This window comes from Choristoneura fumiferana, chromosome 29 (genome assembly GCF_025370935.1).
Source record: "Choristoneura fumiferana chromosome 29, NRCan_CFum_1, whole genome shotgun sequence".
In the NCBI taxonomy this organism is placed as follows: Eukaryota; Metazoa; Arthropoda; class Insecta; order Lepidoptera; family Tortricidae; genus Choristoneura; species Choristoneura fumiferana.
The window spans coordinates 1,416,173-1,442,437 of record NC_133500.1 but is presented as its reverse complement, the minus strand read 5'-3'; the positions used below and the strand labels follow the sequence as shown (position 1 = coordinate 1,442,437).

The following is a 26,265-nucleotide window of genomic DNA, read 5'->3' as shown; positions in this document are numbered from 1 at the left end:
ATTGGTTATTTCAGCCATTTAAGGGCACATGAAAGGGCGAACAACCTTAGCCCTCTCGTCCAATAGTTAAATAGCTGGAGCTATAAATATTATGACATGCAAACGATTGTCAACTTTAGGGTTGTAGACCACATATTTGGCTGATGGTATTTTACGCTAAATAGATAAATTCTATTATATTCTATCACTTAATTGAGCGTACCGTGTACAAGTTTGTCTGCGAACAGTTTAACGGAGGGGTGGAAGTGTTGCAAGAGCGGGAGCAGGTCCACGTACGCGGTACAGTCGGCGCCGGCGAACGCCGGGTTGCGCGCCAGTGGATTGTACTCCGTTATCACCTGCAATAAATAAACAAATAATAAAAAAACATACTAGACTCGAAGAATCCATGTCGTGTTAGTAAAATAAAATAATGATAGTATACGGGCTGAATGCGGTTAAATGTGATGCCGTCTCTGTCTATTCGAACAAAACAAATAGAGACGGCATCATATCTAACCGTCAGTTAACACTAATCAATGGATGGTGAAACAGCCCCTAAATCTTAAAAAATATCAGTAGGTACAGAACTAAAATTATGAATAATGTTTACGACTTTATCCGACAACATACGATGGAACACCATTTTTGCCTAGATCTATATGTCGACGGCCGATCGTAAAATCCGCCAGATCACGAAATTCCTAGGCATATCGTGAAATGGCGCCATTTCATGATATGCCTAAAAGTTGGCCAGGCATATCAAGATGTGCCTGAGAAACAATACGGCAGATCGATTAGAGCAAAGCGTTCGTCGATATTCCTAGCTCTATACCGGGCACATCGTGATATGCCGAAAAAAAGAAAAATGAATTTAGTTAGTATGAATTGTGACCACAACGCACGAGCCGAGCGAGCGAAGCGACCGTGCCGCGGCAGCGGCCGGCGAAGTGCCAGAACCGATATGGCGGCATTTCATGATATGTCTAGGAATTTCATGATCTGCCTAAACTGGCCAAATAATGAAATGGCGGCGTTTCATGATATGCCTAGGAATTTCATGATCTGCCTAAACGTCACTAGGCAAATCGTTAAACAGTGAGTTTATAACGATATGGGGGATGTCCCTTAGCCAATTCATGAAATGGCGCCATTTCACGATATGCCTAGGAATTTCGTGATCTGGCAGATTTTACGATCGGCCGCCGACATATATACATTTAAGGGTGTCTCGCCAAATGTTTCTAATAGGCGCAGTATTTACCCTCCCCATATTAATGGTAGTCTTGAGCTGTATTTTGGCGGCGACCTCCTTGCCTTCTCTATCATCCTAGTTTTCATCAGTCTTCATCTTGACGTGGAACCAGCTGGACACAGCATCACATCACCTTTTTCCACTTTATGACACCCTGGTACCTAACTCACCCTTCAGCAATGCATCACCTTACCTTTCAACCTTATTACACCCTAGTAAGTCACTCACCCTCTCTATATTGATAGTCCTCTCAAGTTGTATTTTGGCGGCGACCTCTTTCTCGTCTCTGTCATCCTGGTCCTTATCAGTCTTCACCTTGGCGTGGAACCAGCCCGCCACTGCAACATCTTACCTTCTTCCACCTTATTACACCCTAGTACTTCACTCACTCACCCTCTCCATATTAATGGTCTTCTTGAGCTGTATTTTGGCGGCGACTTCTTTTTCGTCTGTGTCGTCCTGGTCTTTGTCAGTCTTCATCTTGGCGTGGAACCAGCCGGCCACGGCGGCAGCCGGCTTGCGCTTCTTCGGTTTTATGTTGCCCTGGTCATCTATTTTGAGGTCCACGTAGGTTTCTTCGTCGTCGTCTGTAGTAATGAAAAACAATGAGTACCTTCTACAGGTCGATTCAGGAGAGCTGGCACGAATGGATTGAATGAGTGGATGAAAGTATCTTTGTGCTAGGTACTTATTTGAATACACTTCACACAAATATGATAATGTAATTTTCCTACAAAAATGTCTATGTGACATTACTGTCGTTCAATCCATTCGTTCTGCATTTTTTTCGTTAGTTTCGTGATTCAAAATTCAAGTTCGATTATTTTATACCCATAAGCAGATCCTTTTTGTCTCCTCGTAGCAGGTCAACTTTTTTAACTTGTTCTTTTTCTTCTTCTTCTTTAACTTCATCTCCATCTTCTGCTGTGTCATTTACTTCTGTGACCGTGTCATTTATTTCTTGAGGTTCATCTTTGACTTCCTAAAGAAAAAAAAATAATTGCGGACTTGAACCTACATCATCGCTCATTTCCGTTAGTTAAATACATAAATCCTGACTGACTGATTGATTCATCAATGTTCCGCACTGACCACAGAAAGCTGTTTTTTTTAAAGAGGATCCCTTTGTCATAGAAACAAGGAGTAAGGAAAGAATTTGCAAAATGCCTACGAAATAGGGAGATCTGCTAGGGCGAGATTGTATAATTTCATCTAAAAAGTAGCTGGTCTAAGCAGCAAGCGGTCTGAAATGCAACTGGTCCTAACCGGTTCGTGTCGGAAACTTGAAAAAAACATAGGTTAGGTTAGATTTGTGTCAAGGTTCGCAGCGCCACAGCTACGCGGAATAGGAGCTCCGCTCGCAGAGCTCCATCGACTTTGGGTATTTGAATTAACGATTAACGAAGACTGACAAGACATTCGGGGAGCTTTATAGACCACTTGCTACTTAAACCATCTGCTTTTCTACACGAACTAATACTAACCCCTAGGACAAGCTATATAGTTTACCTCAATCAGCTAAAAACAGCCGCTTACCTCTTTGATCTCTCTAGCGCTCCACACCAGCCTGATGGCTCCTTTCTTGGCTCCATCCTTCAGTACTTGAGACACTAAGAATAGTATACCACACGCCTGTAAAAAGAAAAGAATTAGTAGTTCGCTCAGATTCTAGACAAGCGCGTTTGAAACATCAACTAAAGATAAACCCAAAATTAAATCTGTATGGCATAATATTTTTGGATTATTTTTGGGCTATGGAGAGGGCTATGCTCGGGGTTTCTCTGCGGGATAGAATTAGAAATGATGACGAAGAATTGCGAAGCTAAAGTGGCAGTGGGCGGGGCACATTGCTCGCAGGACGGATGGCCGATCGGGCCAGAAGGTTCTCGAATGGCGTCCGCGGACCGTGAGACGAACTGTCGGTAGGCCTCCGACAAGATGGAGCGACGACCTGGTTAAGATCGCGGGATCGCGGTGGATGCGGAAAGCACAAGACCGGTCTGAGTGGAGAGCCTTGGGGAAGGCCTATGTCCAGCAGTGGACGTCTTTCGGCTGACATGATAATGATGATGATAATATTTTTTACCCCCGACGCAACAAGAGGGGTGTTATAAGTTCGACGCCAATGTCAGTCAGTCTGTCTGTCTGTGGCATCGTAGCTCTCAAAAGAATGAACTGATATCGATGCAGTTTTTTAAGTGAAAGCAAATTTCCTTGCTGTGGTTCTTAGTTAGGCACTAATATTATAAATGCGAAATTTTGTAGGTCTGCTTGTTTGTCACCTCATCACGTCTAAACCGCTGAACGGATTTAGAAGGAATTCGGTATACAAATAGTTTAAGTCCCAGGGAAGGACGTAGGATAGTTGTTATCCCGGAAAATCGTACAGTTTCCGCGGGATAGCGACAAACGAGTTCTACGCGGGTGGAGTGCGGGGAACAGGCTGATAAATCGGGTCAGCCGTTTTTGAGATATTGTACTTTGAAATGACAATGTCGGTTTATCAGAATGGGTGTTCTGTTAGAGCAGGACTTCGAGACCAGGGGGGGGGGGGCGTAATACAACACACACAAACATCACGCCTGTATTCCCAAATGGGGTAGGCAGAGCACACGAAACGTTACCGCTTCGGAGCCACTTTTAGCAATTTTAGGTTTTAAGTTTGACAAAAAAGGTACAGTAGTGACAGGTTGCTAGCCTGTCGCCTACGGTATACCTTAACCTATATCCTCAGTCGCCTCTTACTTGGGGCGTAATAGGTATAAAAAAAATACAAAATTTGTATTGTTTCTATACAAATCAATATGGATAAAAATACGTTGTGTAGGTTAAAGCATAAAACTTAACTTCACTTGCCCTAACTTCATGTCATGACGGTTAAATACACAATGACAGGAAATACTGTAGAAGAATTTATCCCTATTATTTCTAAACCGAAATTGCTTAATAATGCAAAGTATAAAACATCTCTCTCTATAACTAAGGTTAAATAAAATGACCTAAAGAAAATGTGCGATACCGAGAACGAGATAGTTATACCGAGAGGTTTTTCATCAAGAATATTTAAAACTTATGTGTAGATCACATTGATAACAAAAATGCTATTTACTCTTAAACTACTACTAAGTCTCAAGCAATCTTAGCCCTTATAATTTTCCTTGTAAATTTGATGTACTAACTACCAAACTGAATTTTTCCAAATTTTTTCACTCAACAGGACTTTAGAGGAGGGGGACGCTCGACTTTAATGAAAATTCGCAATTTGTTGAATATTTTGCAAAAAGATAACTGTATCGAAAAATTGTTAAGGCAACCCCCAATGGTTTTAAAAGACCAATCCAACGATACCCACACTATAGAAAAAAAACACCCCTTCTTTACGTATAAGGGAGGCAACGAAAAAAATTTTATTTGGTTTTTTACTCCTTCGTCGGCGTGACTGATATATATATATAACTAAAATGCAAACTTTTAATAAAAAGCCGAAAAGAAATGGTCGGCTTGTATTTTTGTTCATGTAAACTTAACACAAAGATGACAGGTTCTTCAAATTTTTTTTTTAATTTACACATAATACTTGCAGTCAAGGAAAGTCAGTCGCAGCCGGTCGCTTGCAGTCGGTGAAGGAAAACATCGTGAGGAAACCTGCACAAACCTGCGAAGCAATTCAATGGTGTGTGTGAAGTTCTCAATACGCACTGGGCCCGCGTGGGAACTATGGCCCAAGCCCTCTCATTCTGAGGGGAGGCCTGTGCCCTGCAGTGGGACGTATATAGGCTGGGATGATGACTTGCAGTCAATCTAGCTAACTTCGAGTTTGCCTTTGAAATGTCGACAAACTTTTAATCGAATATCAGTTAAGAGTCAATGTTTCCTATTTTTTCATTTTATCGAATATTTATTACCTCGAATGATTAAAATAAGTATTTTTAAATTAACGATTTTTAATTTCTAGTTTATTTGGCAGAACTTCATTTCATATTTTATTATTTCATACTTTTTTGAATGAATTTTATTTATTTTTGTTGGGATCGCAGTTCTAACGTAACCTAACCAACTTTTCTGGTAGCGACTTATTTTTGTTGGGGTCGCAGTTCTAACCTAACCTACTTTCCTGGTATCAATTTATTTTTGTTGGGGTTGCAGTTCTAGCCTAATCTAACCTACTTTTTGGTAGCGATTTGTTTTTGTTGGGGTCGCAGTTCTAACCTAGCCTAACATACTTTTCTGAAAGCGATTTATTTTTGTTGGGGTCTCGGTTCTAACCCAACCTAACCTATTTTTCTGGTACCGGTTTATTTTTTTGGTCACAGTTCTAACCTAACCTACTTTTCTGGTGGCGATTTTTTTTTGAAGTGGTAGTTCTAACCTAACCTATTTTCTGGTGTTTTATAAGATATAAACAGCGATGTTTTGTTTTTCTGTGTCATGAATAGTTGATGAAATGTATTTTTAAGCAAATAATATTTCTTGTAGTGCTGTTCTAATAATTGTTTTAATAAGTAATGAATAGTCGATGAAGTGAAATAACTCCAAGAGAAAGAATTAGTATTGAATATTCTATGAATAGATTTCGATGAAATGAAATTCGATACATAGTTTGTTGACGTTAATCAAGGGGCACCCCTAACTTTGATTATAATAATTATATTCTGCCTAAACATAGATACATACTACTACTACTATTTCATCGACTAAAAATGTTGCCAATTTAAAGTATAACCGTAGGAAAGCTTGGCTAGTTAAATTCTATTTTTTTTTCTTATATGCCTTATATTCAAAGTTGGCCAGATTTACTTGTAATAACAATTATTATAATTAAGCTTTTGAAAAACAAGATAAGTACTTTGTTAGTAAAGTTTTAAATTACGGAAGTTAAGTGTGATTTGATTAGTTATAATTATTATTGTTACAGGTGCCAGTTTGGTAAAATAATTAATAATTTACATACTTAGTTCCTAAACCAAACCAAAATTAAAGCTGAAGTTGTTTACTTTTGCGAAAAGTAAAAACATTTTTGATTTATAATTTTACTTTTTTTATTTTTTTACTTGTAGACTTGATTCATATCTCTAAATACTGGAGTATCAACCGCCTACATCTAAATAATTCGTGAAAAATCTGTGATTTCAAACAATCCCGTTATTAATAAGCATGTGTCTTCAATCAATATGAACTTCCCCTATTTTTTTACAAATAAGGCATATAAACTAATTTGCTTTGCACCGTTTGGCTTGTGACATGACGTTTGATTCATTTAGCTTTACTCTGAAAGATAACCATCGATACACTTCAACCATTTTACCTGCTTCTGCAAGCGGAACCTGGTGTTCCTTAAAACAATTATCCTGACTCTAAAAAGTGGCTACTTTGTATGAAGCGACGTTTATTTTAGGAAATAATAGGTTTTTTTTTATAACACCTAAACTGATTTTGAAGCATGCAAAATGAAATCCATTGCTGGCACTATTCTATAAATATAACCATTTGTTTTATTTTTATGATTTTTTTCTGAAAATTTCAACTTTGATTGCTTCTCCTGTAAAGTTCGAAAAATGTCGCTTAATACAAATAGCCTTTCACCCGTCGAAATACTTTATTTCAGACCAAACAAAAGTCCATATTTTTTGTTAGTAGGATTGGTCTTACAAACTAGTATCGAAAATACAAACTGATACATGGTTGCACAGAAAAACCAGAAAAAGAGACCAGCGCTGGGAATCGAACCCAGGTCCACAGCAATCCGTGCTGCGTGCTATAACCCCTACACCACCGCTGGACTAGTGTTAGAGTGTATGTTGGTAGGTATAGGCATTTTCTAAAAAAAAAACAGGTCGGTAATACGTACCGTAGGTCAATTAAATATTCCGAACTAAACTCAAGAGGGGGATGAAAATTAAGATTGGTTTTTTGGAATCTTTTTTGTTTTTTTTTGGGATGAAAATATTAATTTTGGTTCGGGGAGGCTCGACGAAGTAAAGGCGGGGTGCTATTCGACCAAAGCCTACCTGCGCGGGAGTCATCTGACAGCAGAGCTGCAGCAATCTCTTCACGATGGCGGTGACACGAGCGACATTGTCGTCCTTTTTCAACGACTTGTATATGAGCGAGAAGAGAAGCGCCGAGTGGCTAGTGTTGAATATGTCCGGGCTCGTCAGTTTACGATACAGGGCTGTGTAGTATCTGGAATTAAGAGGGTAAATTCTTGTTGTTGCAGTTATGCCACTATTATTATAAACTAGGCGTTGCCCGCGACTTCGTCCGAGTATAATTAGTTTATAGAAAGAAAGAAAGGAATACATTAATTCACAACACAACAATAGACAACACTACACAAGACACAACTATGTTATTAAGTACGACAGTATAGATAGGTAGTAAGATAGTATGTCATTGCGGTTTTATCGCTATTTCGCGGGAACTATGCAATTTTCCGGGATAAAGAGACTCAAACTATGTGTGTATCGAAATTCATCTAAATCAGTTCAGCGGTTTAGATGTGTAGTGGTAACGAACAATCCAATAAACAAACACAATTAGGTACGTGACTGACTGGATTATAACGAAGCGAACCGATTAAGTGATTAGGTAATGATTAACACATACTAATTAAATGATTAGACACACTTACTATCGCAGACTTACAGCTTTTCTCGACTCACCTGTCTAATGTACTCTTGGATGAAATGTGTTTATAGTATAGCACAATTAGGCACGCGGTTGACTGGTTTGTAACGCAGCGAACCGATTAAGTGATTAATGATTAACACATACTAATTAACTGATTAATATTGACTGACTGATTAATAAAGTGACTGACCCACTTGCCACTGAAGACTCACCTGTCCGATGTACTCTTAGACGCGTCACTGATATGGAACAGTAACGCTAGCGCGTGTATGGCGACGTTGATGGAGGCGAGATGCACGAGCTTGTGCACGGCGTCTATATGAGCCGGCGCGTCGGCCAGACGTGACGCCTCCGCGAACGGGTACGCGCGCTTCACGCCCGTCAAGATGGCCGACATTAGGCGGGAGTCGATCTCACCCTGAAACATTTTATGAACTAAAATTGATACTTTGAATACAAGCAAGATGTGTTGTAGGAACAATACAGCCACGCCAGGCAATGGAAATACATATGTGATCTGTCATACCTTTAACCTCCTGCGGCCCACCATACAACAAAATATGACATCGAAATTTAAAACTTAATGTCTCATGGATAAAGTTGAATTTTTTTTTTTGTAATTTTGAATGATAACGAAATTTGAAGAAAATTACACTTTATTCTTTTTTCAAAAAATATAAGTTCTATTGCTTACAATATACTAGTATAATCACTTTGAACCCCAGAAGGTTAATCTTATGTTTGAATTTTTAATCGTCGATACTCGACACAAATATAAATAAATTATCTCTCACGTAAAACATAGTTTGACCTTCTTAAGTTAGGGCGGTTTCGCACTACTTCCGATCCGAATCCGATCCGAACCCGTGAAAATACGGCCCGGCGTAGTCGTAGAACGTTTGTATGGTAGTTTACGCACTACATCGGAGAGAAATCGGATGACGGAACCAAACAGAAGTATTTTCACGGGTTTGGATCGGATTCGGATCGGACGTAGTGCGAAAAGGCTTTAGTGTCCTAAAAAAAATAATAAGCTTGTCGGTTACATTAATAAGTTTGTTGGTTAGATTATCAGAAAACATTGGGAACATATTGCGCACGAAGGGTTCTGTATATTGGATTTCGATCCAATATATGAAAAGTGTAAACAAAGACGCCATTTATTCGACCACAGCCATTCAATGATGTGAAAACCTAGAACCTATTGCAAAATAAGTAATCTGTTCAGTAAATCGATTCAAATTCAAAATTCAAATGACTTATTCAGTAAATAGGCCGCAATGGGCACTTTTACACATCATTTTTTTATACTACCAGCGCTTTCGGAATGACCATCATTGCCAAGAAGAATGCGCCGCAAGAAACTTGGCAGAAAGTCATTTTTTCATAATAATATAATTACAAATAAAATACTTAAAAACTATATTATACAATTAAAGAAACAAAAAATAATAATAATAAAAATACAGGGATGTATGGGGTCCCTTAGTTACAATACTAAACACTAACTATATTTAAACTATATCTACGTTATTAATTAATTAAGATTAATTTATTAATTGAATAGATCAAAGTATTTTTGTCTATTTAATTATTTACAATACTTGATTTCATTCCAAAGACTGTTTATTCAATTATAAAAGCAGTAACTTTTTTTAATTTTAAGTAAAGTAAATAAAAATCGCTTATTCATCCGCGCATTAATCGATTTTTAAAATGTCAAATTTTTCACCATCTCTACGCTAGTCTATGCTACTACAGATTATACACAATATGTTTCAATCAAGAAATAACGTCAGATTTTGACGAAGATTTTTCAAATGAAAAATAAATATTGAAATGAAGTGAATTTTGGTGAAAAAAGTGATTAGACATCTAGTTAAAAGACACGAATTATAGATAAATGTGTTATTGGTTCTATCCATACAAGAATTTTGATGTAATCGGTTTGTTTACACTTTTAATAAATTGGATTGGCATAAACCATACCATTATCTATACAACATTAGACATTAGCAAGACACCTTATCATAGCTACGTCTTCGTCGTCGGTTTCCAAGACATTAGGAAGGTAATCGCGGGTGAGCAAGGTAATTGTTTTTAGTGCACTGGTACAGTACTCCAAAAAGTAGCGCCTGATTCAATAAACGTTTCAAAATCTTTGATAATTTGTAACAAACCTTTTTAATGGAAGCCTTGAAGAACGAGAAATATATCCGGATCAGATTCTCCGCAATGCGGGCGTCGTCCTTGCCCAGAACGAACTGGTTTAAGAAGCAAATACCGTAGTACTGAGCGCGCGGGGATATGTTAGTCCTGAAAAAAAAAAAGAAATGTATTAGCGACATCAGTAGGATCGGGTATAAAACCTTATGATAACCGTATGAATGACACTATGGCCTCAGAAAGTTCATACAAACACCATAGTTCATACAAATAATGAAACTACCTAACCTAACTTATAGCGTTCTACAGGATAGTCCTGAAATATCCTACTAATATTATATATTACACATGCGAAAGTTTGTAAGTCTGTTAGTTTGTTTGTTTGTTACTCCATCACGTCTAAACCGCTGAACCGATTTCGATGAAAATTAGATTTGGGATGCTGACAACATATAGTCATACTTGTTAGAGACAAAATGCTGCACTTCGTGAAGAAAGCAAGCCGCTTTGCACAGTGATAGTACAGACTAAACTGAGTGATTTGACTCGCAGCAGCGGAAGTTTCACCCCTTAGGAACAGAGATGGCGCCACTTCTTTAAAAAATATTTAAAAAATTCTACAAGCTAAAGTAATAAACCGATTTCAATGTTTAATATCTCAAATGAGAGCCTATTATATACGTTACTTATAAAAAATACAAAAAAATATTTACAAAAAACTTTTGTCAAAAAACGCCATCTTAAGTTTTTTTTCTTACCTGATTTGTAGTTTTTACTTGATTGCTTAAAAAAACTGTATGCAACATGAATGGTTTAATGCATGTACATATTACTGAGTACATAACGAGTATTTAAAAAAAAATCCGACACCGATACCTATCATATTTAACGAAATATGAAAGTTTAAATGTGAGCACAAATTTCTTTAAAAAATATTTCAAAAAATTCTACAAGCTAAAGTAATAGACCGATTTCAATGTTTAATATCTCAAATTAAAGCTCATAACATTCATTATTTACAAAAAAATATAAAAAAAATATTTACTGAAAACTTTTGGCAAAAAACACCATCTCAAGTTTTTTTTTTTACCTGATTGGTAGTTTTTATTTGATTGCTTAAAAAAACTGTATGCAACATGAATGGTTTAATGCATATACATATTACTGAGTACATAATAAGTATTTAAAAAAAAATTCGACACCGATACCTATCATATTTCACGAAATATGAAAGTTTAAATGTGAGCACAAATTTCTTTAAAAAAATTCAATAAATTCTACAAGCTAAACTAATAAACCGATTTAAATGTTTAATATCCCAAATTAAAGCTCATAAAATTCATTATGTAGAAAAAAAAATTTTAAAAAATATTTACTGAAAACTTTTGGCAAAAAACGCCATCTTAAGTTTTTATTTCTTACCTGATTGGTAGTTTTTACTTGATTGCTTAAAAACATTGTATGTTGTATGCAACATGAATGGTTTAATGCATACTTATATATATTTCTGAGTAAATAACAAGTATTATAAAAAAAACCCGACACCGATACCCTTCATACTTCACGAAATATTTAAGTTTAATTGTGCACGCTTTTCTTACAAATAAATTTCAACGAAATCTTCAAGTGAAACTAGTACTCTGATTATAATGTTTAATGTTAAATGAAAAGAAGAACGAAATTACCTAATTTATTAAAAAAAAGTTTTTTCCTGGTGTTACGAAAAAATATAATTACTTTAAAATTAGTAATTATTAAGACAATAAATAAAAACTATACCGTTTCCGGCATAGTTGGTTCTGAGATGTGGAAATCAGTGGTCAGCATACAAAATAACCCTGCATTGAATATTATATTAACTTACTTTTGATTTGTACAGCCACCTTTGCAGGATTTACACTGGGCAGTGCATGGTAAGCTGACCCGACGACACCCACAACGCATGGTATCGCAGCCAGATTTGCAGCCACAATGGTCCAAGAGGCTTAATTGCGACCAAATCGCTGTAACTGCCGACAATTCTGGAGTCCTTCTCTTTTGCCTTAGTCCATCCCCAAGAAGATGGACATGGTATGGACATGCTCTCTATAAACATACACTGCGTGCAGCTTACCAAGCGGGCCAAATATGGAGAAACGCTCTGAAACCAGAAGTTTCCGTACCATGTCCATCTTCTTGGGGATGGACTAAGGCAAAAGAGAGTTGGCAAAAGAAAGTAAGCCTCTTGGACCATTAAGTATTGTGGCTGGAAATCTGGCTGCGATACCATGCGTTGTGGGTGTCGTCGGGTCAGCTTACCATGCACTGCCCAGTGTAAATCCTGCAAAGGTGGCTGTACAAATCAAAAGTAAGTTAATATAATATTCAATGCAGGGTTATTTTGTATGCTGACCACTGATTTCCACAGGTAGGCACAAAATTTTAGATCTAATGGTAATCAACTAGGCACAAAAATAATTCAACAGTAATTACAGCAACACAGTCCGTGTCTAAAAGATCTGTGATTTTGTAGTATTGGAATAGCACAAGTACTTCAAAACGACTTTTCCTTTTCAGTTCTACATCTGCCGATGAACCCGAAGAGGACTTATAGGTTTTAATTTAAATATTTGATAAACATTGATGTTCATAGTCTTTTATTTCAAATGTGACATATCTATAAGCTGTAGCCCTACCTATCAGATAAAAAGCTAATTTTTAAATAAATTCGCCAACTACTAAGCAATATATATTACATCTCAGAACCAACTATGCCGGAAACGGTATAGTTTTTATTTTTTGTCTTAATAATTACTAATTTTAAAGTAATTATATTTTTTCGTAACACCAGGAAAAAACTTTTTTTTAATAAATTAGGTAATTTCGTTCTTCTTTTCATTTAACATTAAACATTATAATCAGAGTACTAGTTTCACTTGAAGATTTCGTTGAAATTTATTTGTAAGAAAAGCGTGCACAATTAAACTTAAATATTTCGTGAAGTATGAAGGGTATCGGTGTCGGTTTTTTTTATAATACTTGTTATTTACTCAGAAATATATATAAGTATGCATTAAACCATTCATGTTGCATACAACATACAATGTTTTTAAGCAATCAAGTAAAAACTACCAATCAGGTAAGAAATAAAAACTTAAGATGGCGTTTTTTGCCAAAAGTTTTCAGTAAATATTTTTTTCTACATAATGAATTTTATGAGCTTTAATTTGGGATATTAAACATTTAAATCGGTTTATTAGTTTAGCTTGTAGAATTTATTGAATTTTTTTAAAGAAATTTGTGCTCACATTTAAACTTTCATATTTCGTGAAATATGATAGGTATCGGTGTCGAATTTTTTTTTAAATACTTATTATGTACTCAGTAATATGTATATGCATTAAACCATTCATGTTGCATACAGTTTTTTTAAGCAATCAAATAAAAACTACCAATCAGGTAAGAAAAAAAACTTGAGATGGTGTTTTTTGCCAAAAGTTTTCAGTAAATATTTTTTTTATATTTTTTGTAAATAATGAATGTTATGAGCTTTAATTTGAGATATTAAACATTGAAATCGGTCTATTACTTTAGCTTGTAGAATTTTTTGAAATATTTTTTAAAGAAATTTGTGCTCACATTTAAACTTTCATATTTCGTTAAATATGATAGGTATCGGTGTCGGATTTTTTTTAAATACTCGTTATGTACTCAGTAATATGTACATGCATTAAACCATTCATGTTGCATACAGTTTTTTTAAGCAATCAAGTAAAAACTACAAATCAGGTAAGAAAAAAAAACTTAAGATGGCGTTTTTTGACAAAAGTTTTTTGTAAATATTTTTTTGTATTTTTTTATAAGTAACGTATATAATAGGCTCTCATTTGAGATATTAAACATTGAAATCGGTTTATTACTTTAGCTTGTAGAATTTTTTGAAATATTTTTTAAAGAAGTGGCGCCATCTCTGTTCCTAAGGGGTGAAACTTCCGCTGCTGCGAGTCAAATCACTCAGTTTAGTCTGTACTATCACTGTGCAAAGCGGCTTGCTTTCTTCACGAAGTGCAGCATCCGGCCAAAAAATGGCCTTAACAAGTATGACTATAAGTGAAGACCGCACCTACTTCTGTAACCTTCTGTGTACTTTTGTTGCTGTAGAAAAAAATTGTTCGTCCATATGAATCAGTTGGGATTCATTTCGGAAAAATGCGATCCTCTCGACTGCCATAATTTTATAAGTCATAATTGTTCGTCATATTTTTCGTTAGCCATATTTTTTTCCCGCTGAAACCGTATATTTTCTGTTATTATTTAAATGGTCATCCTTTAGAACTCTATAGGTTAGGTTAGGTTTGTTTTATAACAATTCTGAAAAATAAATGGTTTCAGAGAAAAAAAGAGTTATGACAAATATTACATTATGACAAACAATTTTCGACCAGACCCGATATAGAACCGGGAAAAATATTTTCAGCGAAAAGTCAGGATCTCATTTATCCCAGTTCTGTATCATCATCATCATCATCATCCCAGCCTATATACGTCCCACTGCTGGGCACAGGCCTCCTCTCAGAACAAGAGGGCAGTTCTGTATAATGTAAAATATTTTAAGAGAAAATTTGTGATCCATGCATATTCGGCATTCCCCATTTATTGAAGGCGTCAACTACCTGAAAAGCATTTTCTCGATCTCGGCCAGCACAACCGCCTTCATATTAGGATGGTTATAGAGCAGCTGGCACAGATGGTAGATCACTTTGGAGGCCACCGCCTGCGACGGGTCGCCCAGCTTGTTGATAATACTGGTCAGGAGCATCTGGAATAAGGCGCATAACTCAAATGAAGTCAAAATAGTAGATTACGACACGTGCATAAAACTTGCATAAATTTAACAGACTTCAAAATCGAAGGTTCTCAATTCGTCGGATTTTTATGTATATCCATGTTCTCCTATTTCTCGACGAAAAATGGACGGATCTCAAAATAGTAGATTGTAGAACAAGAGCATAAAACGAGCCATTTTACCCAAGACGTTATAGCCATATAGGATAGACACGTCGAGGGGAAAATGGGTTTAGTGCTCGAGTTTTACACTGCTTTTCGCTTCGATTGCGAGGAGATGAAATAACAACAGAGGAAACGTTCACTTACCAGGTAGGTACCTTTTATTTTTCATGCATTGCTAATATAATTAAAAATATTTAGTTTTTAATTTATTTAGATTTATTTGATTGATTTTTAGTCTTATATAAATTAAAAAATACGAGCATGAGGTTAAATTACCGACTATCTTTTTTTTATTTATACACCAATCCCACTAATATTATAAATGCGAAATTGTTTAAGTCTGTTTGTTTGTTTGTTACCTCTTCACGTCTAACCCGCTGAACCGATTTAGATGAAATTCGGTATACAGATAGTTTGAGTCCCGGGGAAGGACATAGGATAGTTTTTATCCCGAAAAATTGCATAGTTCCCGCGGGATATCGATAAACTAATTCTACGCGGACGGAGTCCCGGGCAACAGCTAGTTATAAATATACATGTGATTTATGGATATAAACAGTTTATTATTTGTACTCATCATCCCAGCCTATATACGTCCCACTGCTGGGCACAGGCCTCCTCTCAGATCAAGAGGGCTTGGGCCATAGTTCCCACGCGGGCCCAGTGCGGATTGGGAACTTCGCACACACCATCGCTTCGCAGGTCTGTGCAGGTTTCCTCACGATGTTTTCCTTCGCCGCAAAGCTCGTGGTAAATTTCAAATGTAATTCCGCACATGAATTTCGAAAAACTCAGAGGTGCGAGCCGGGGTTCGAACCCACAACCCTCTGATTGAGAGGCGATAGATATTATTTGTACTATTGTATACCTTTTCTCTCTCCGGATGATGCATCAGTAGATAGGACATGGCGCTGACAGCTTTCTCCTTGTTGGCCTCCACAGAATCGTGCGCGAATTTGTTGAGAGCTTCCACGTACGCTGAGGGGTTATATGTTGTAAGGTTAAAGCTAAGTACAAAAAAACATTTATTTATTCAAAGATTATTTATTTATTTTTTCATACTGTTGGCAACCCCAACAATAAGGTACAGCTCTATTTCGATTGTTGACTCTTGTTAGATTTAAGATTTTTTCCCTTCCTATCTCTGTGCACCTGTGCGAGCGAAATACACGTTTTACAAAGTGAGAATTCATTTTGGCTCCTGACATGCATGATTTTTGTGTGAAGATATCAGTATTCTAGGACAGTGTGTATAGGTAGTGCCACCAGAGTTGAAGCATGCAAGAACACGACATGTTTTATGATAACAGGATTTTGACATTAACTAATTAATTTCATTCATTCTCCTTTTCCGCATCCAGTTCTTTATGTAGCCGTGTGTAATCATTCACTTCAACTCTCGTGGTACTAACTATACTTATTCCAAATGTACTCACTCCCATACAGCTCCTTGAGTTGGTCCTCATAAAACCATAGCTTGAGTATGTTCCTCCGAGCCTGCTTGTTGCCCGAACACATATCATCCACGTGTCCCAGCGGGTGCTGCTCAAACGTGCGGAGCTTAGCGTCTGGGATCAGCAGCTCTGTTACCAGCAGCTCTGATAACGCGTCTAGGGATAAAACAAAAATAACATGAGAAAATTTACACTATTACAGCACTATACAGCACATTCGGAGCGGCCAAGGTGGTCAAAAAAAATATCTATACATGAACTGTAATACCTTTTTTTCGGCATGTGCCTATATTTTTGACCACCTTGGCCGCTCTGAAATATGGCGACTGTACTATGGGTACTAAGCAATGGATAAACATACTTAAATAGTTAAATGCATATAAAATGTTCAAGACTCAACAACAAACATGTGCATTATTCATACAAATATCTGCCTCAACCAGGGATTGAACCCGGGACCTTAAGCTTCATAGATTTTAGCATATCTGGGGTTATTTTTCAGGGGGGGCTTGGCCTAGATTTTTGTGTGAAGATATCAATATTAAAGAATTTTGAATCGGTAGCCCAACATCCTGGGGTGGGCACAAGACCATACGGGGTGGGCACGATCCACCCGCCCGTCCCCGTCCCCACTATATACGCCTATGTTCATAGACCGGTGCTCTAACCATTTGGCTATCCGTTCGTTCAAAAGGAGGTATACAATATCCCTAAAAAACATCAACATAATAGTATAAAAAGTGAAAATACAAATGAAGCACAAACCCAAATAGTTACCAGTGGCGAAGCGTCTATAGAACTCGATTCCCATCGGCTTGCCCAATATTGAAAAAATAGGACTACAGGACGTTCAGGATTTGTGAAGGATGTAAGCGATGGAGGAGATATCTGACGCTTCGCCACTGATAGTTACTTACCAATAATGACGAGACCATCTTTCTTTTTAGCTGGTTTCACGTTGTTCACTAAGTTTCTCAATGCATTCATGTTGTAGATTGGATTATCCTGCAAGAAAATACTACAATACAATACAATGACACTATTAAACACCATGTTATACCTTCTGTAGTACAAGGGCATAATTGTCTAAAAATCACATGAGTTTTTTCAAAAAAAGTGGAATTTTTGGCCTTGCTCTACAGAAAGTACGATATTTAGTAAGCAGTAAAGAAAACAGACATAACTTTTGATGACAAGTCAAACCAAAGCTAACCCTTTTCCATGCCCCACTAATTTAGGTAAGCAACTACAAAATTAATCAAAGTTTTATGTTGTTTACCCATAAAACAATTATAATTTTTAATGACTTCAATTGTTTTTGTACCATATTGTAAATGTAGCAAGGTCGAATATTTGTGTACATTTATGTGGTCACTATAATGCGGTATGCCTGGAAAAGGGTTACTTAACCTTTGATGTCCATGCTTGATGGACCAATTTCAATGAGGTTTTTTGCGTGAAAGGAAGCTTCCTCATGGTTAGTTTACCCAACACAAAACAAACACTGCTAATATCTGCTAATTCTTAGCTACGTTTCACTAAAATTGATTCCCCTGTTTTTGGGATATTGAAATTTGAAATAACAATATTGGGGATTTTTAGCTTTCGTAAGTTGGTTAAGTTAGTTTATTAATACTAAACCTGTATCAGTATAGTGGCAGCAGCAACTCTGTCTCCGATTGCTCCCTTATTGAGGAGTGTACGAGCCCACTGGTGGTCTGATGATCCATTTCTGTTTGATTCTGAATTATAGAAGTGCATGTTTATTTATTAAAATAAGGTATTTTCGCATACAATGTTGTCTTTAGTACATAACCAACATTGTCCTTCAAAATTTGACAGTAAGTTGGTACACAGCAACAAAAGTGAACATGTTTGAAGTGCCAAAAATATGTATACATATTTTTTGCACTTTAGCTGTATTCATATCTTTGTTGCTGACTGTACAACATCAGAGATTAGAGAAATTATAATATTTATAATTTATTAAATAGACAACAGCTGTTGCAGTTGCAGTGCTAGTTATTATTTTTTAATATCTTTCCTTTTCTTGACTTTTTGTGAAGACAAACCTATCATTAAAAATGCAAGATTTCGCCGAAACACAAAAACACCGCAAGTTAAATAAAAGCATATAAAATACCACACTTACTTGTCTCATATGCCATTGTGTCCCCATGCAGAGCACTGCTGGCCTCCTTCCTCATTTCCTCGACCTTATCTTGTGGTAAAGTCTTGGTTACAGTGGCAGGTTCTTCTGGCATCTGAACAGAAACACTCATGTTATAAAGCCAACTTTGATGCAAAAATATAGGTGTTGGACTACAATTAGCGAGGGAAAATGGTCTCTGAGCATCTCAAAAAGTTATAAATAAAGTATTGGATTGGAATACCTGGTGATACCACTTCTTTTTCTCTCCATATTCGAGGCTTTCTGCAAAATTCTTCGCTATACCAGAAGTCTTCTTGTTGTCTGCATTTTTGTCTTCGACACCGTAGTTGGTGTATGCCTCGTCAACTAGTATGTTTTCTTCGAACCTTTTATGCTTCATTTTGACTTAATTACTAATGTAGTTCATTTGAATTTGTATTTTTTGTACAACACGTGCGTCGCAGCTTGAAGAAGATATGCACGGTTTGACAGATAGATTGTCAGAATGACAGTGACAGTAGGTTTGAAAAATTAGGGAAGTGCAACCGGTAAATCGATTTTTACGAAAAAAAAAATGTATTACGATTCGGCAGTTCGGCAGTAAGAAAAGTGTTTTTGGTTTTGACAACATTAAATTCAATGAAATTTATTTTTCTTGTGGCAACCTTAAACAGAAGGTGTGTCATATTCTCGTTACACCAAAGTAAACGCTACTACTTGGTGAAAAAGTTGAATTCGTGTGAAAGTACAATCACTGCAGCGGTTTGTCAGATATAAAAAAAAAGTGAAACTCCAGTGTTGATCGGTGCGGGTCGCTTTTATCGTATTTTAGTAAATTATTTATTATAAAAGTAGTATTATTTGCTTAGAACAATAAAATATATACGCAATGGACGACCAAGGCAGGAAAGTTATCGTTTGTGACAACGGAACCGGCGTAAGTTGAGGCTGAAGAAATCTAATTGCATTCTGAAATTTTGTGATAACACTGATTCATCGTTTCCTCATATGTTATTGGTTTTTAGTTCGTCAAATGTGGCTATGCGGGGAGCAATTTTCCAGCGTTTATTTTCCCCTCGATGGTGGGCAGGCCTATCATCAGGGCGGAAAACAAAATTGGTGATATTGATGTCAAGGTATGTTTCCTCCTTATATTTCTGGACTCCTAATTCCTGGCTGAATATGAGCCAGATTCAAGCTTGAGGCTTTAAAAAAATATTTTCATTTAGATGTCCCAAAATGTTCATTGTAATAAAATTGACATTATCCGTAATAAATATATATTGATGAATCACTACCAAGCAGTGATCACACCTGTCATTTATTTTGTGGATTAGGAAATATTGAAAGTAAGGGATAATTGTACCAGTATGTGCTTTATATGAACTCTCATTGTTTCATAATGTTACAGAACATAACTATTGGAGTAAGCCAGTAAAGTATTAGCATGAATTTAAGACACTGTTTTTGGAACTAACTCAACTGACAATAGCATGTTTTTTTTGTGTAAAAGTTTCTCATCACAAAACTAAATCAATCAATTTTCTTGTCTTTTTATTTTCTTTGCAAAATATGAACATATTGCAATGTTTACAACATGTATTTTTCTGTATATACATGTGTGTACATATAATATGTACATCATGTTTCATGTGCCATGTAGTTAATTTGTAAGTAAATTTCAATATAAGTTGATAAAAAAAACTGTTAAAACAGTCTACTGAAAAACGTTAAGAAAACTGTGAGTAGGAAATTAAACTTTTAATTGTCAATACACTTGTCTGCTATACCCATACCTAATGTACTATTTCATGCTCCCAGACGTTTGAGCCAGAGACTGTGCAGGTACATATGGTTATAGAACAAGACTCAAAACAGACCAGTGGTTTCATTTTCCTTAATCATAAAAAAAAAATCTTTTGAGAAGGAAAAAATAAATAATATAATCTAAATAGAATAAATAAATAGAGTTTTGAAAAAAAAAATGAAAATGCAAAATTTCATTCCCAGTTTTTTCACTTTCAGAGCATTTTTTTCTTCAAATTTAAATGAAATCAAACTGGAAGTAAATGATACACTACAGAATTTAAGAATTGGTCAATTCTCAGATCTAAACTTATTTTTTTTTTGAAGTTGGTTGAAAAAAAAGATGGTTTATACAGCAAAGATAAAGGCAAAAGCTGTTGAATTGAGAATCTCTTACAAATTTGAAAATGCTAATAAATTCACATGATAAATGGATGCCCTGTTAGATGGCTAGTGCTTCTATTACCTGCTTGTAGGGATTGTTTGAAAGCATACAGCATGTAGCAAAACCTGTATATAAAAAAAAAAACAGTCCGTCAGTTAAATTAGCAAAAATGTGGACACAGTTTTTTTTCTTTTGTGAATAAAAAAAAAAAATACAATGGTGAAGCGCATCAAAGTTCAGGAGTGGGGGCCCGTGACGTCACTCTTTAGTAAAAAGTGTACATAGGTGTGACGTCACACAGAACTTTAACCAGCTATGTCTGTATTTTTTTGTTTAATTGACAAAAGAAAAAATATGTGTGATATTTTTTCAAAATCTAACTGACGCGGTTTAAATATTTTTAGGAATCTAGCCTATTGAGAAAGTTTAAAAAGTATATTGTATTTTAGCAAGATTTTTTACTGGCATTACTCTCATTACGTACTTGTTTATTGCATTGCCTTTGTGTCACTTTGTCTATTTATTTAACTATAATACACACTTTACTCCCAAATTCAATTTAATCTGACACTGGAATTGTGACAGTTATCACATGTAAGATTCGAAACAAACAAGAACAACGTGAGGCTTGGTAAATTCATCATAAATACTTTAAGGGAGTAACCCCACTTTATCGAAAGTACACAAATTAATTTCGGCATAATTAATTACACTTGCATTGCTGTTTCAATTTAGGGTGCCATCCATGGCAAAAGTTGAGATTTGAAGTTAAGTAACCAGAAATAATAACCAGTAATTAGCTCAAATTTTAAATTACTTAATGTGTAATTTTAAATTTGTGGTATTTTTTTTGTGATTTAAAAACTCAGTATGTTTGTTAAAATCTATCTAGAACGCCCCGGAGGCCTTATTGTCCTAACACACTTGTAATCACAATTATTTTCCCCACTTCTTTCTGTCACACGGTATAAGACGAGGTAGAAAACGGTGAATGAGATCGCGAACCTCAGCGCTATAGACAGTGCAGCGGCGTAGCGAGGGGGGGGCGGGGCGCCGAGCCCGGGTGTCACCCACTTACTAGAGACACCCGACCGTGACCATCAGTAGTGCCACATATAAAAGCAATACCACTCCTTGCAGTCGGGTAAAAATTCCTAAAACTATGGCAGATTGCATAACCGCCACTAATATAATAATATACATGTAACAATAATAAGTACTTAACAGGTGCCTACTTATAGTAAGTTTTGTTCATTCGAGTTCTGGGGTGACACCTACAATATCCGCCCGGGTGCCACCCATGCTGGGTATGCTACTGGCTATAGACAATACGCCCTCAAGAACACCCTAAAAAGCGGGTCATGTCGTGGGAAAACAGAACGGTTGGCTCTTATAATAGTTGTCTTGGTTGACTCTTTCAATTACTAGCAACATATTTGCTGAAAATACGTCACGTTTTGGCGTTTAACCGAATATCTGTCGGATATTAACCGAAGTTTCGTGGCTGATCACGCCACACAACTGAGCAACACGACACGTGGTGTAAATTCGACAACACATTTTTAGTAATTGTAATAGTATTTCAGGCGTAATAATGCCAATCTGTCGCGTAATTTCTACGCGTATAATATAAAAATACAAACTGAAATATACATGCACAGAAAAACCAGAAAAATAAGACCCGCGCTGGAATCGAACCCAGGTCCTCGCATTCCGTGCCGCGTGCTATACCTCCACCACCGCTGGACAACGGTACAGAACGATTCTCCTATGCACCACATATCTCAGCCTGTTGTTTCTTATTTAGTCACTTAAGCAGCGACACTAGTTAATCTATGCTGTAGCCCTCATCGAGAAATTTTCAGCAATCCATTGGAACTAACCGCTCACCCGGACAAGAGATATAAAATACAAAAATGATTCCAAAACCATCTTACGCTTATAGTGTAACATTTTATGCCAGAAAGAAGAATGAAGACATTTATTACTAATACGGAAGACACACAAATAATACCGAAACACGCGTAAATTAGCCGCGAAACTTCGGTCGCATATTTTCGGCATAGTATGTTTAGATACTGAAAGAGCTCAAATAGTCGCTATGTCTATCACTTAGGTATATACCTATAGTTATTTTGCACTACTGGTACTTGCAAGGCAATTAGGTACTTGTAGGTAAATTAGACTTTTATTTATCACAGAGCTGTACAATAGCTTGCATAGAAATTTATATACATAGCTGTGTCTGCATTCAACTTAGATGTCACTACAATGTCTAACGACTAAAGAAAAAGACACATTTTTAGTTTCCAATGTTTTGGTGCACCTTTTCATAAAAACCGGCCAAGCGCGAGTTTCATTTTTTCGATTTCTTTCTTTTTTCTCAAGCATTAGTTGATTTTGATCGCTTTATGATACAGGATATAATAGTAATGTCATTCAAAAATATTGTCAAAAAAATTGGTCAGAAAGTTAGATACATTCTGCTTATTTAAGTGAGTTCTGATATTTTGAGCACAGAGCACAGCTCTGGTGTTTGTAATGGTGACTGTACTTTCCCTATTTGTATAGTCAAGGGCATAAATATATGTGCGGGCATCACACTTTTATGCAACTAACCATAAGTTATACAATATTTGACACAGTGGTGTTATAGATATTTAGGCCCTCGACTGTATCATCTGAAATTTCCATCCTGTGTTTGACAGTAAGCTGTAAACAAAGTATTGTTTTTTTTTTTTTTTATTATACCTGTATCGTCTGTGATATACTGGAACTCAGTAGCGACATCTATAGCTGAAGCGTAATTTTGTGTCGTTTTTCAGATATTTTAACTCAAGTCTGTGGATTGCAGTTTGCACTAATTAGAAGACCCGAGACTTTGCTGAGTACTAATTAGTGCGGTTTTGCTTCTAGGACTTGATGGTGGGGGACGAAGCTTCACAGCTCAGGTCTATGCTTGAAGTCAGCTATCCCATGGAGAATGGGGTGAGTAATCGTCATCATCATCATCATCATCTGGTTTATGTCCTATTGCTAGGTGTAAGCCCATAACTACACTCATCAAAATATACTCAGCGGCACAAAATTTGGCCCAGTCTTCATACAAAATTACCTATTATTGCATACATTTGAGGGCCAGCTTTTTTGTTGCTCAGTATATTTCATCAAAATATTTAAGTTGGTTGTAAGTTGGACCTACCCAATGAGGGCTATCGTTTTTTGTGTCACTAGATGGCGCACTGTTGCGTGAGGTTTTTAAGTATGGCTTTCAAAGTCTGTTATTACGGGCGTGAAAACAAAGTTTAGATCAAAATCATATTTAAAACCGTACCATAAAAATATCGAGAATGCCACAGTGTTGCATAGTCCCCGTTTTGTTCGGAAAAAAGGGAGGACAAAGGTTTCCGAAAGACAAAACTGTCTCAAAACACAGACATTCATGGCCCCGGAACGCATATTTGCCATAATTAATTTCAGATATTGCAAAATATTCACAAAATTATTCTAATTATAAATAAACCCGCGTAGCTCGCCCAAAAACTATGAGATTTGACATTTCGGAGACCTCACGCTACACTAGCGCCTCTAGTGGCGAATTCATACGCGATAGCCCTCATTGGACAACTTGTCCAAGGTAAACATACACAATGGTCAACAGCTTCGAGTGTATCGTTCCCAACGATAACCGGCACGTTGCGAGCTATGTGTGCGTGTGTATCGAGATATGTGTAATGTACAAACAATTCAATGGCTGCAATGAACAGGCGATGTTTATAACGGCAACGTTTGTGCCCCTCAGGTGGTTCGCAACTGGGAGGACATGTGCCACGTGTGGGACTACACGTTCGGGCCCAGCAAGATGAACGTGGACCCCCACGACACCAAGATACTGTTACGGAAACCCCCATGAACCCCACCAAAACCGGAGAAGATGATGAGGTAGCTATACGGGGTCCACATGAAGGGATCTTATAATATTTTAATGTTTTGTAAATTTACTGAATGAAGACTTAATTTTGATTTTAAAATCAATTTGAATTGCATTCAATGATTTTTGAATAATCGCCTGTCAGAACCCGGGAATCGGACCCGCGAAATGGTAAAAAAAACCACCGTAATTTTACGACACCGATCCAAGACCCATTTTTTTCAAAGTAATAGCATCTTAAATAAAAGGAAGACCATACAATTTATATTTACAATTGGGTACCAAAAGTTTCTGGATGGTCATACTAATATTTTCATCGATAGTAGACTTATAATGTAGCTCACGCCTTGTAGATAGATATTTTGTCTCTTTCTTTTAAGTTTGTAAAAATAAACTCAAACTTTCAAACACGTTTCGTGAGATTAATAGGTTTTGTGTATGTTTGATTTAAAAAAAGGTCGTATTGACAGCTGTCAGTTGTCAAATGTCGCCGTACGTACGTACGTGTGTGTACGTATGTGTCGTTGTACGGCGACAATTGAAAATATCTATCTACAAAGTGAGCTTCATTATTAATTATAAGTACTACCGATAAAATATAATATGGATCATCCAGAAAACTTAAATTACCCAATATTCACGAAAATGAATACCTACTAAGGATCAGTAAAGACGGACTGTATTCGTACTACTGTACTAGTATTAGTACTGCCAACTGCCGAGTGCTATCGAACTGCAACGGGAAAATGTTCGTAGGGCAAATGTTACATTGCAGTTGGAATGCAGTTCCATCTGTACTGGCCTAAGCCTTTCTTTGAACCATATCTCATAGGAACCACAGCTTTAATCTTTATCTCCTCTGCTTTGACAGGTGATGTTCGAGAAAACGGCTTCGAAGCGCCTACATAGCCATCCAGGCTGTCCTGACGCTTGTAGCGCCAAGTCTTTCATCTCCGGGGTGGTGGCTCAGGTGACGCGTGACCCACATATGCCCCGTGTCGAGGAGTTCGCGCTGCGCCATCTCACTAGGAGGCTGGATATCGCGGGAGGGATATTCTACTAGATACCTTATTAAGGTATGTTTAACAACCCGGTAGTTCTATGAGGTATTAACCCCTGGCCAGTTTCTGTCGCATATATAAAATATTGAACAAATGAGAGACTGTAACCAAAGAAATTTTAACTGAGTTGTAATTGTCACAAACGGGACTTATCACTAAGTCTAAACTATCATTTGAGTCTGCTTGCAGCGCGAGTCCTTCGAACTACCCGCATTGATCACAAATAGTACGGCACTCGTATCACGAAACTACCCGCACTTGGTCATTTTTGTTTGTCGCCCCATCACATCGGCACACAAATAACAACGTCGAATCGCCCTCCGAACATTCATCCCGACGCCGACACTTATTTTATAACCGGATTCCACGAAGATAAAAAGTTATATCCATCGTCCGGTGAAATTTTGTCTTTTTTTATTTAAGTTTCTTGCGGTGCATTTCTTCTTGCAATGATGGT

General features: G+C 36.7%; 1 protein-coding gene and 1 pseudogene across 2 annotated transcripts in view; one reads left to right on the top strand and one right to left on the bottom strand.

The window, feature by feature from the left end:
• LOC141444273 (CCAAT/enhancer-binding protein zeta-like) overlaps positions 1-19,109 on the bottom strand; it is a 32,070-nt gene extending 12,961 nt beyond the window's left edge. Inside the window, exons 1-14 of the mRNA XM_074109763.1 lie at positions 18,867-19,109; positions 18,626-18,737; positions 18,115-18,215; positions 17,391-17,478; positions 16,456-16,629; positions 15,888-15,997; positions 14,683-14,828; positions 10,045-10,180; positions 8,077-8,282; positions 7,243-7,417; positions 2,771-2,866; positions 2,066-2,216; positions 1,628-1,821; positions 203-338 (exon numbers count right to left, since the gene is read on the bottom strand). Of these exons, the coding sequence (XP_073965864.1) occupies positions 203-338; positions 1,628-1,821; positions 2,066-2,216; positions 2,771-2,866; positions 7,243-7,417; positions 8,077-8,282; positions 10,045-10,180; positions 14,683-14,828; positions 15,888-15,997; positions 16,456-16,629; positions 17,391-17,478; positions 18,115-18,215; positions 18,626-18,737; positions 18,867-19,025 (1,984 nt within the window). The 5' untranslated portion in view covers positions 19,026-19,109. The remainder of the gene's footprint in view (positions 1-202; positions 339-1,627; positions 1,822-2,065; positions 2,217-2,770; positions 2,867-7,242; positions 7,418-8,076; positions 8,283-10,044; positions 10,181-14,682; positions 14,829-15,887; positions 15,998-16,455; positions 16,630-17,390; positions 17,479-18,114; positions 18,216-18,625; positions 18,738-18,866) is intronic.
• A 309-nt stretch (positions 19,110-19,418) lies between these two features.
• The window catches only part of LOC141444054 (actin-related protein 2-like), a 12,484-nt pseudogene continuing 5,637 nt past the window's right edge, over positions 19,419-26,265 (top strand). Inside the window, exons 1-5 of the transcript XR_012453122.1 lie at positions 19,419-19,562; positions 19,651-19,761; positions 23,733-23,804; positions 24,619-24,758; positions 25,619-25,823. The product of XR_012453122.1 is annotated as an actin-related protein 2-like (transcript). The remainder of the gene's footprint in view (positions 19,563-19,650; positions 19,762-23,732; positions 23,805-24,618; positions 24,759-25,618; positions 25,824-26,265) is intronic.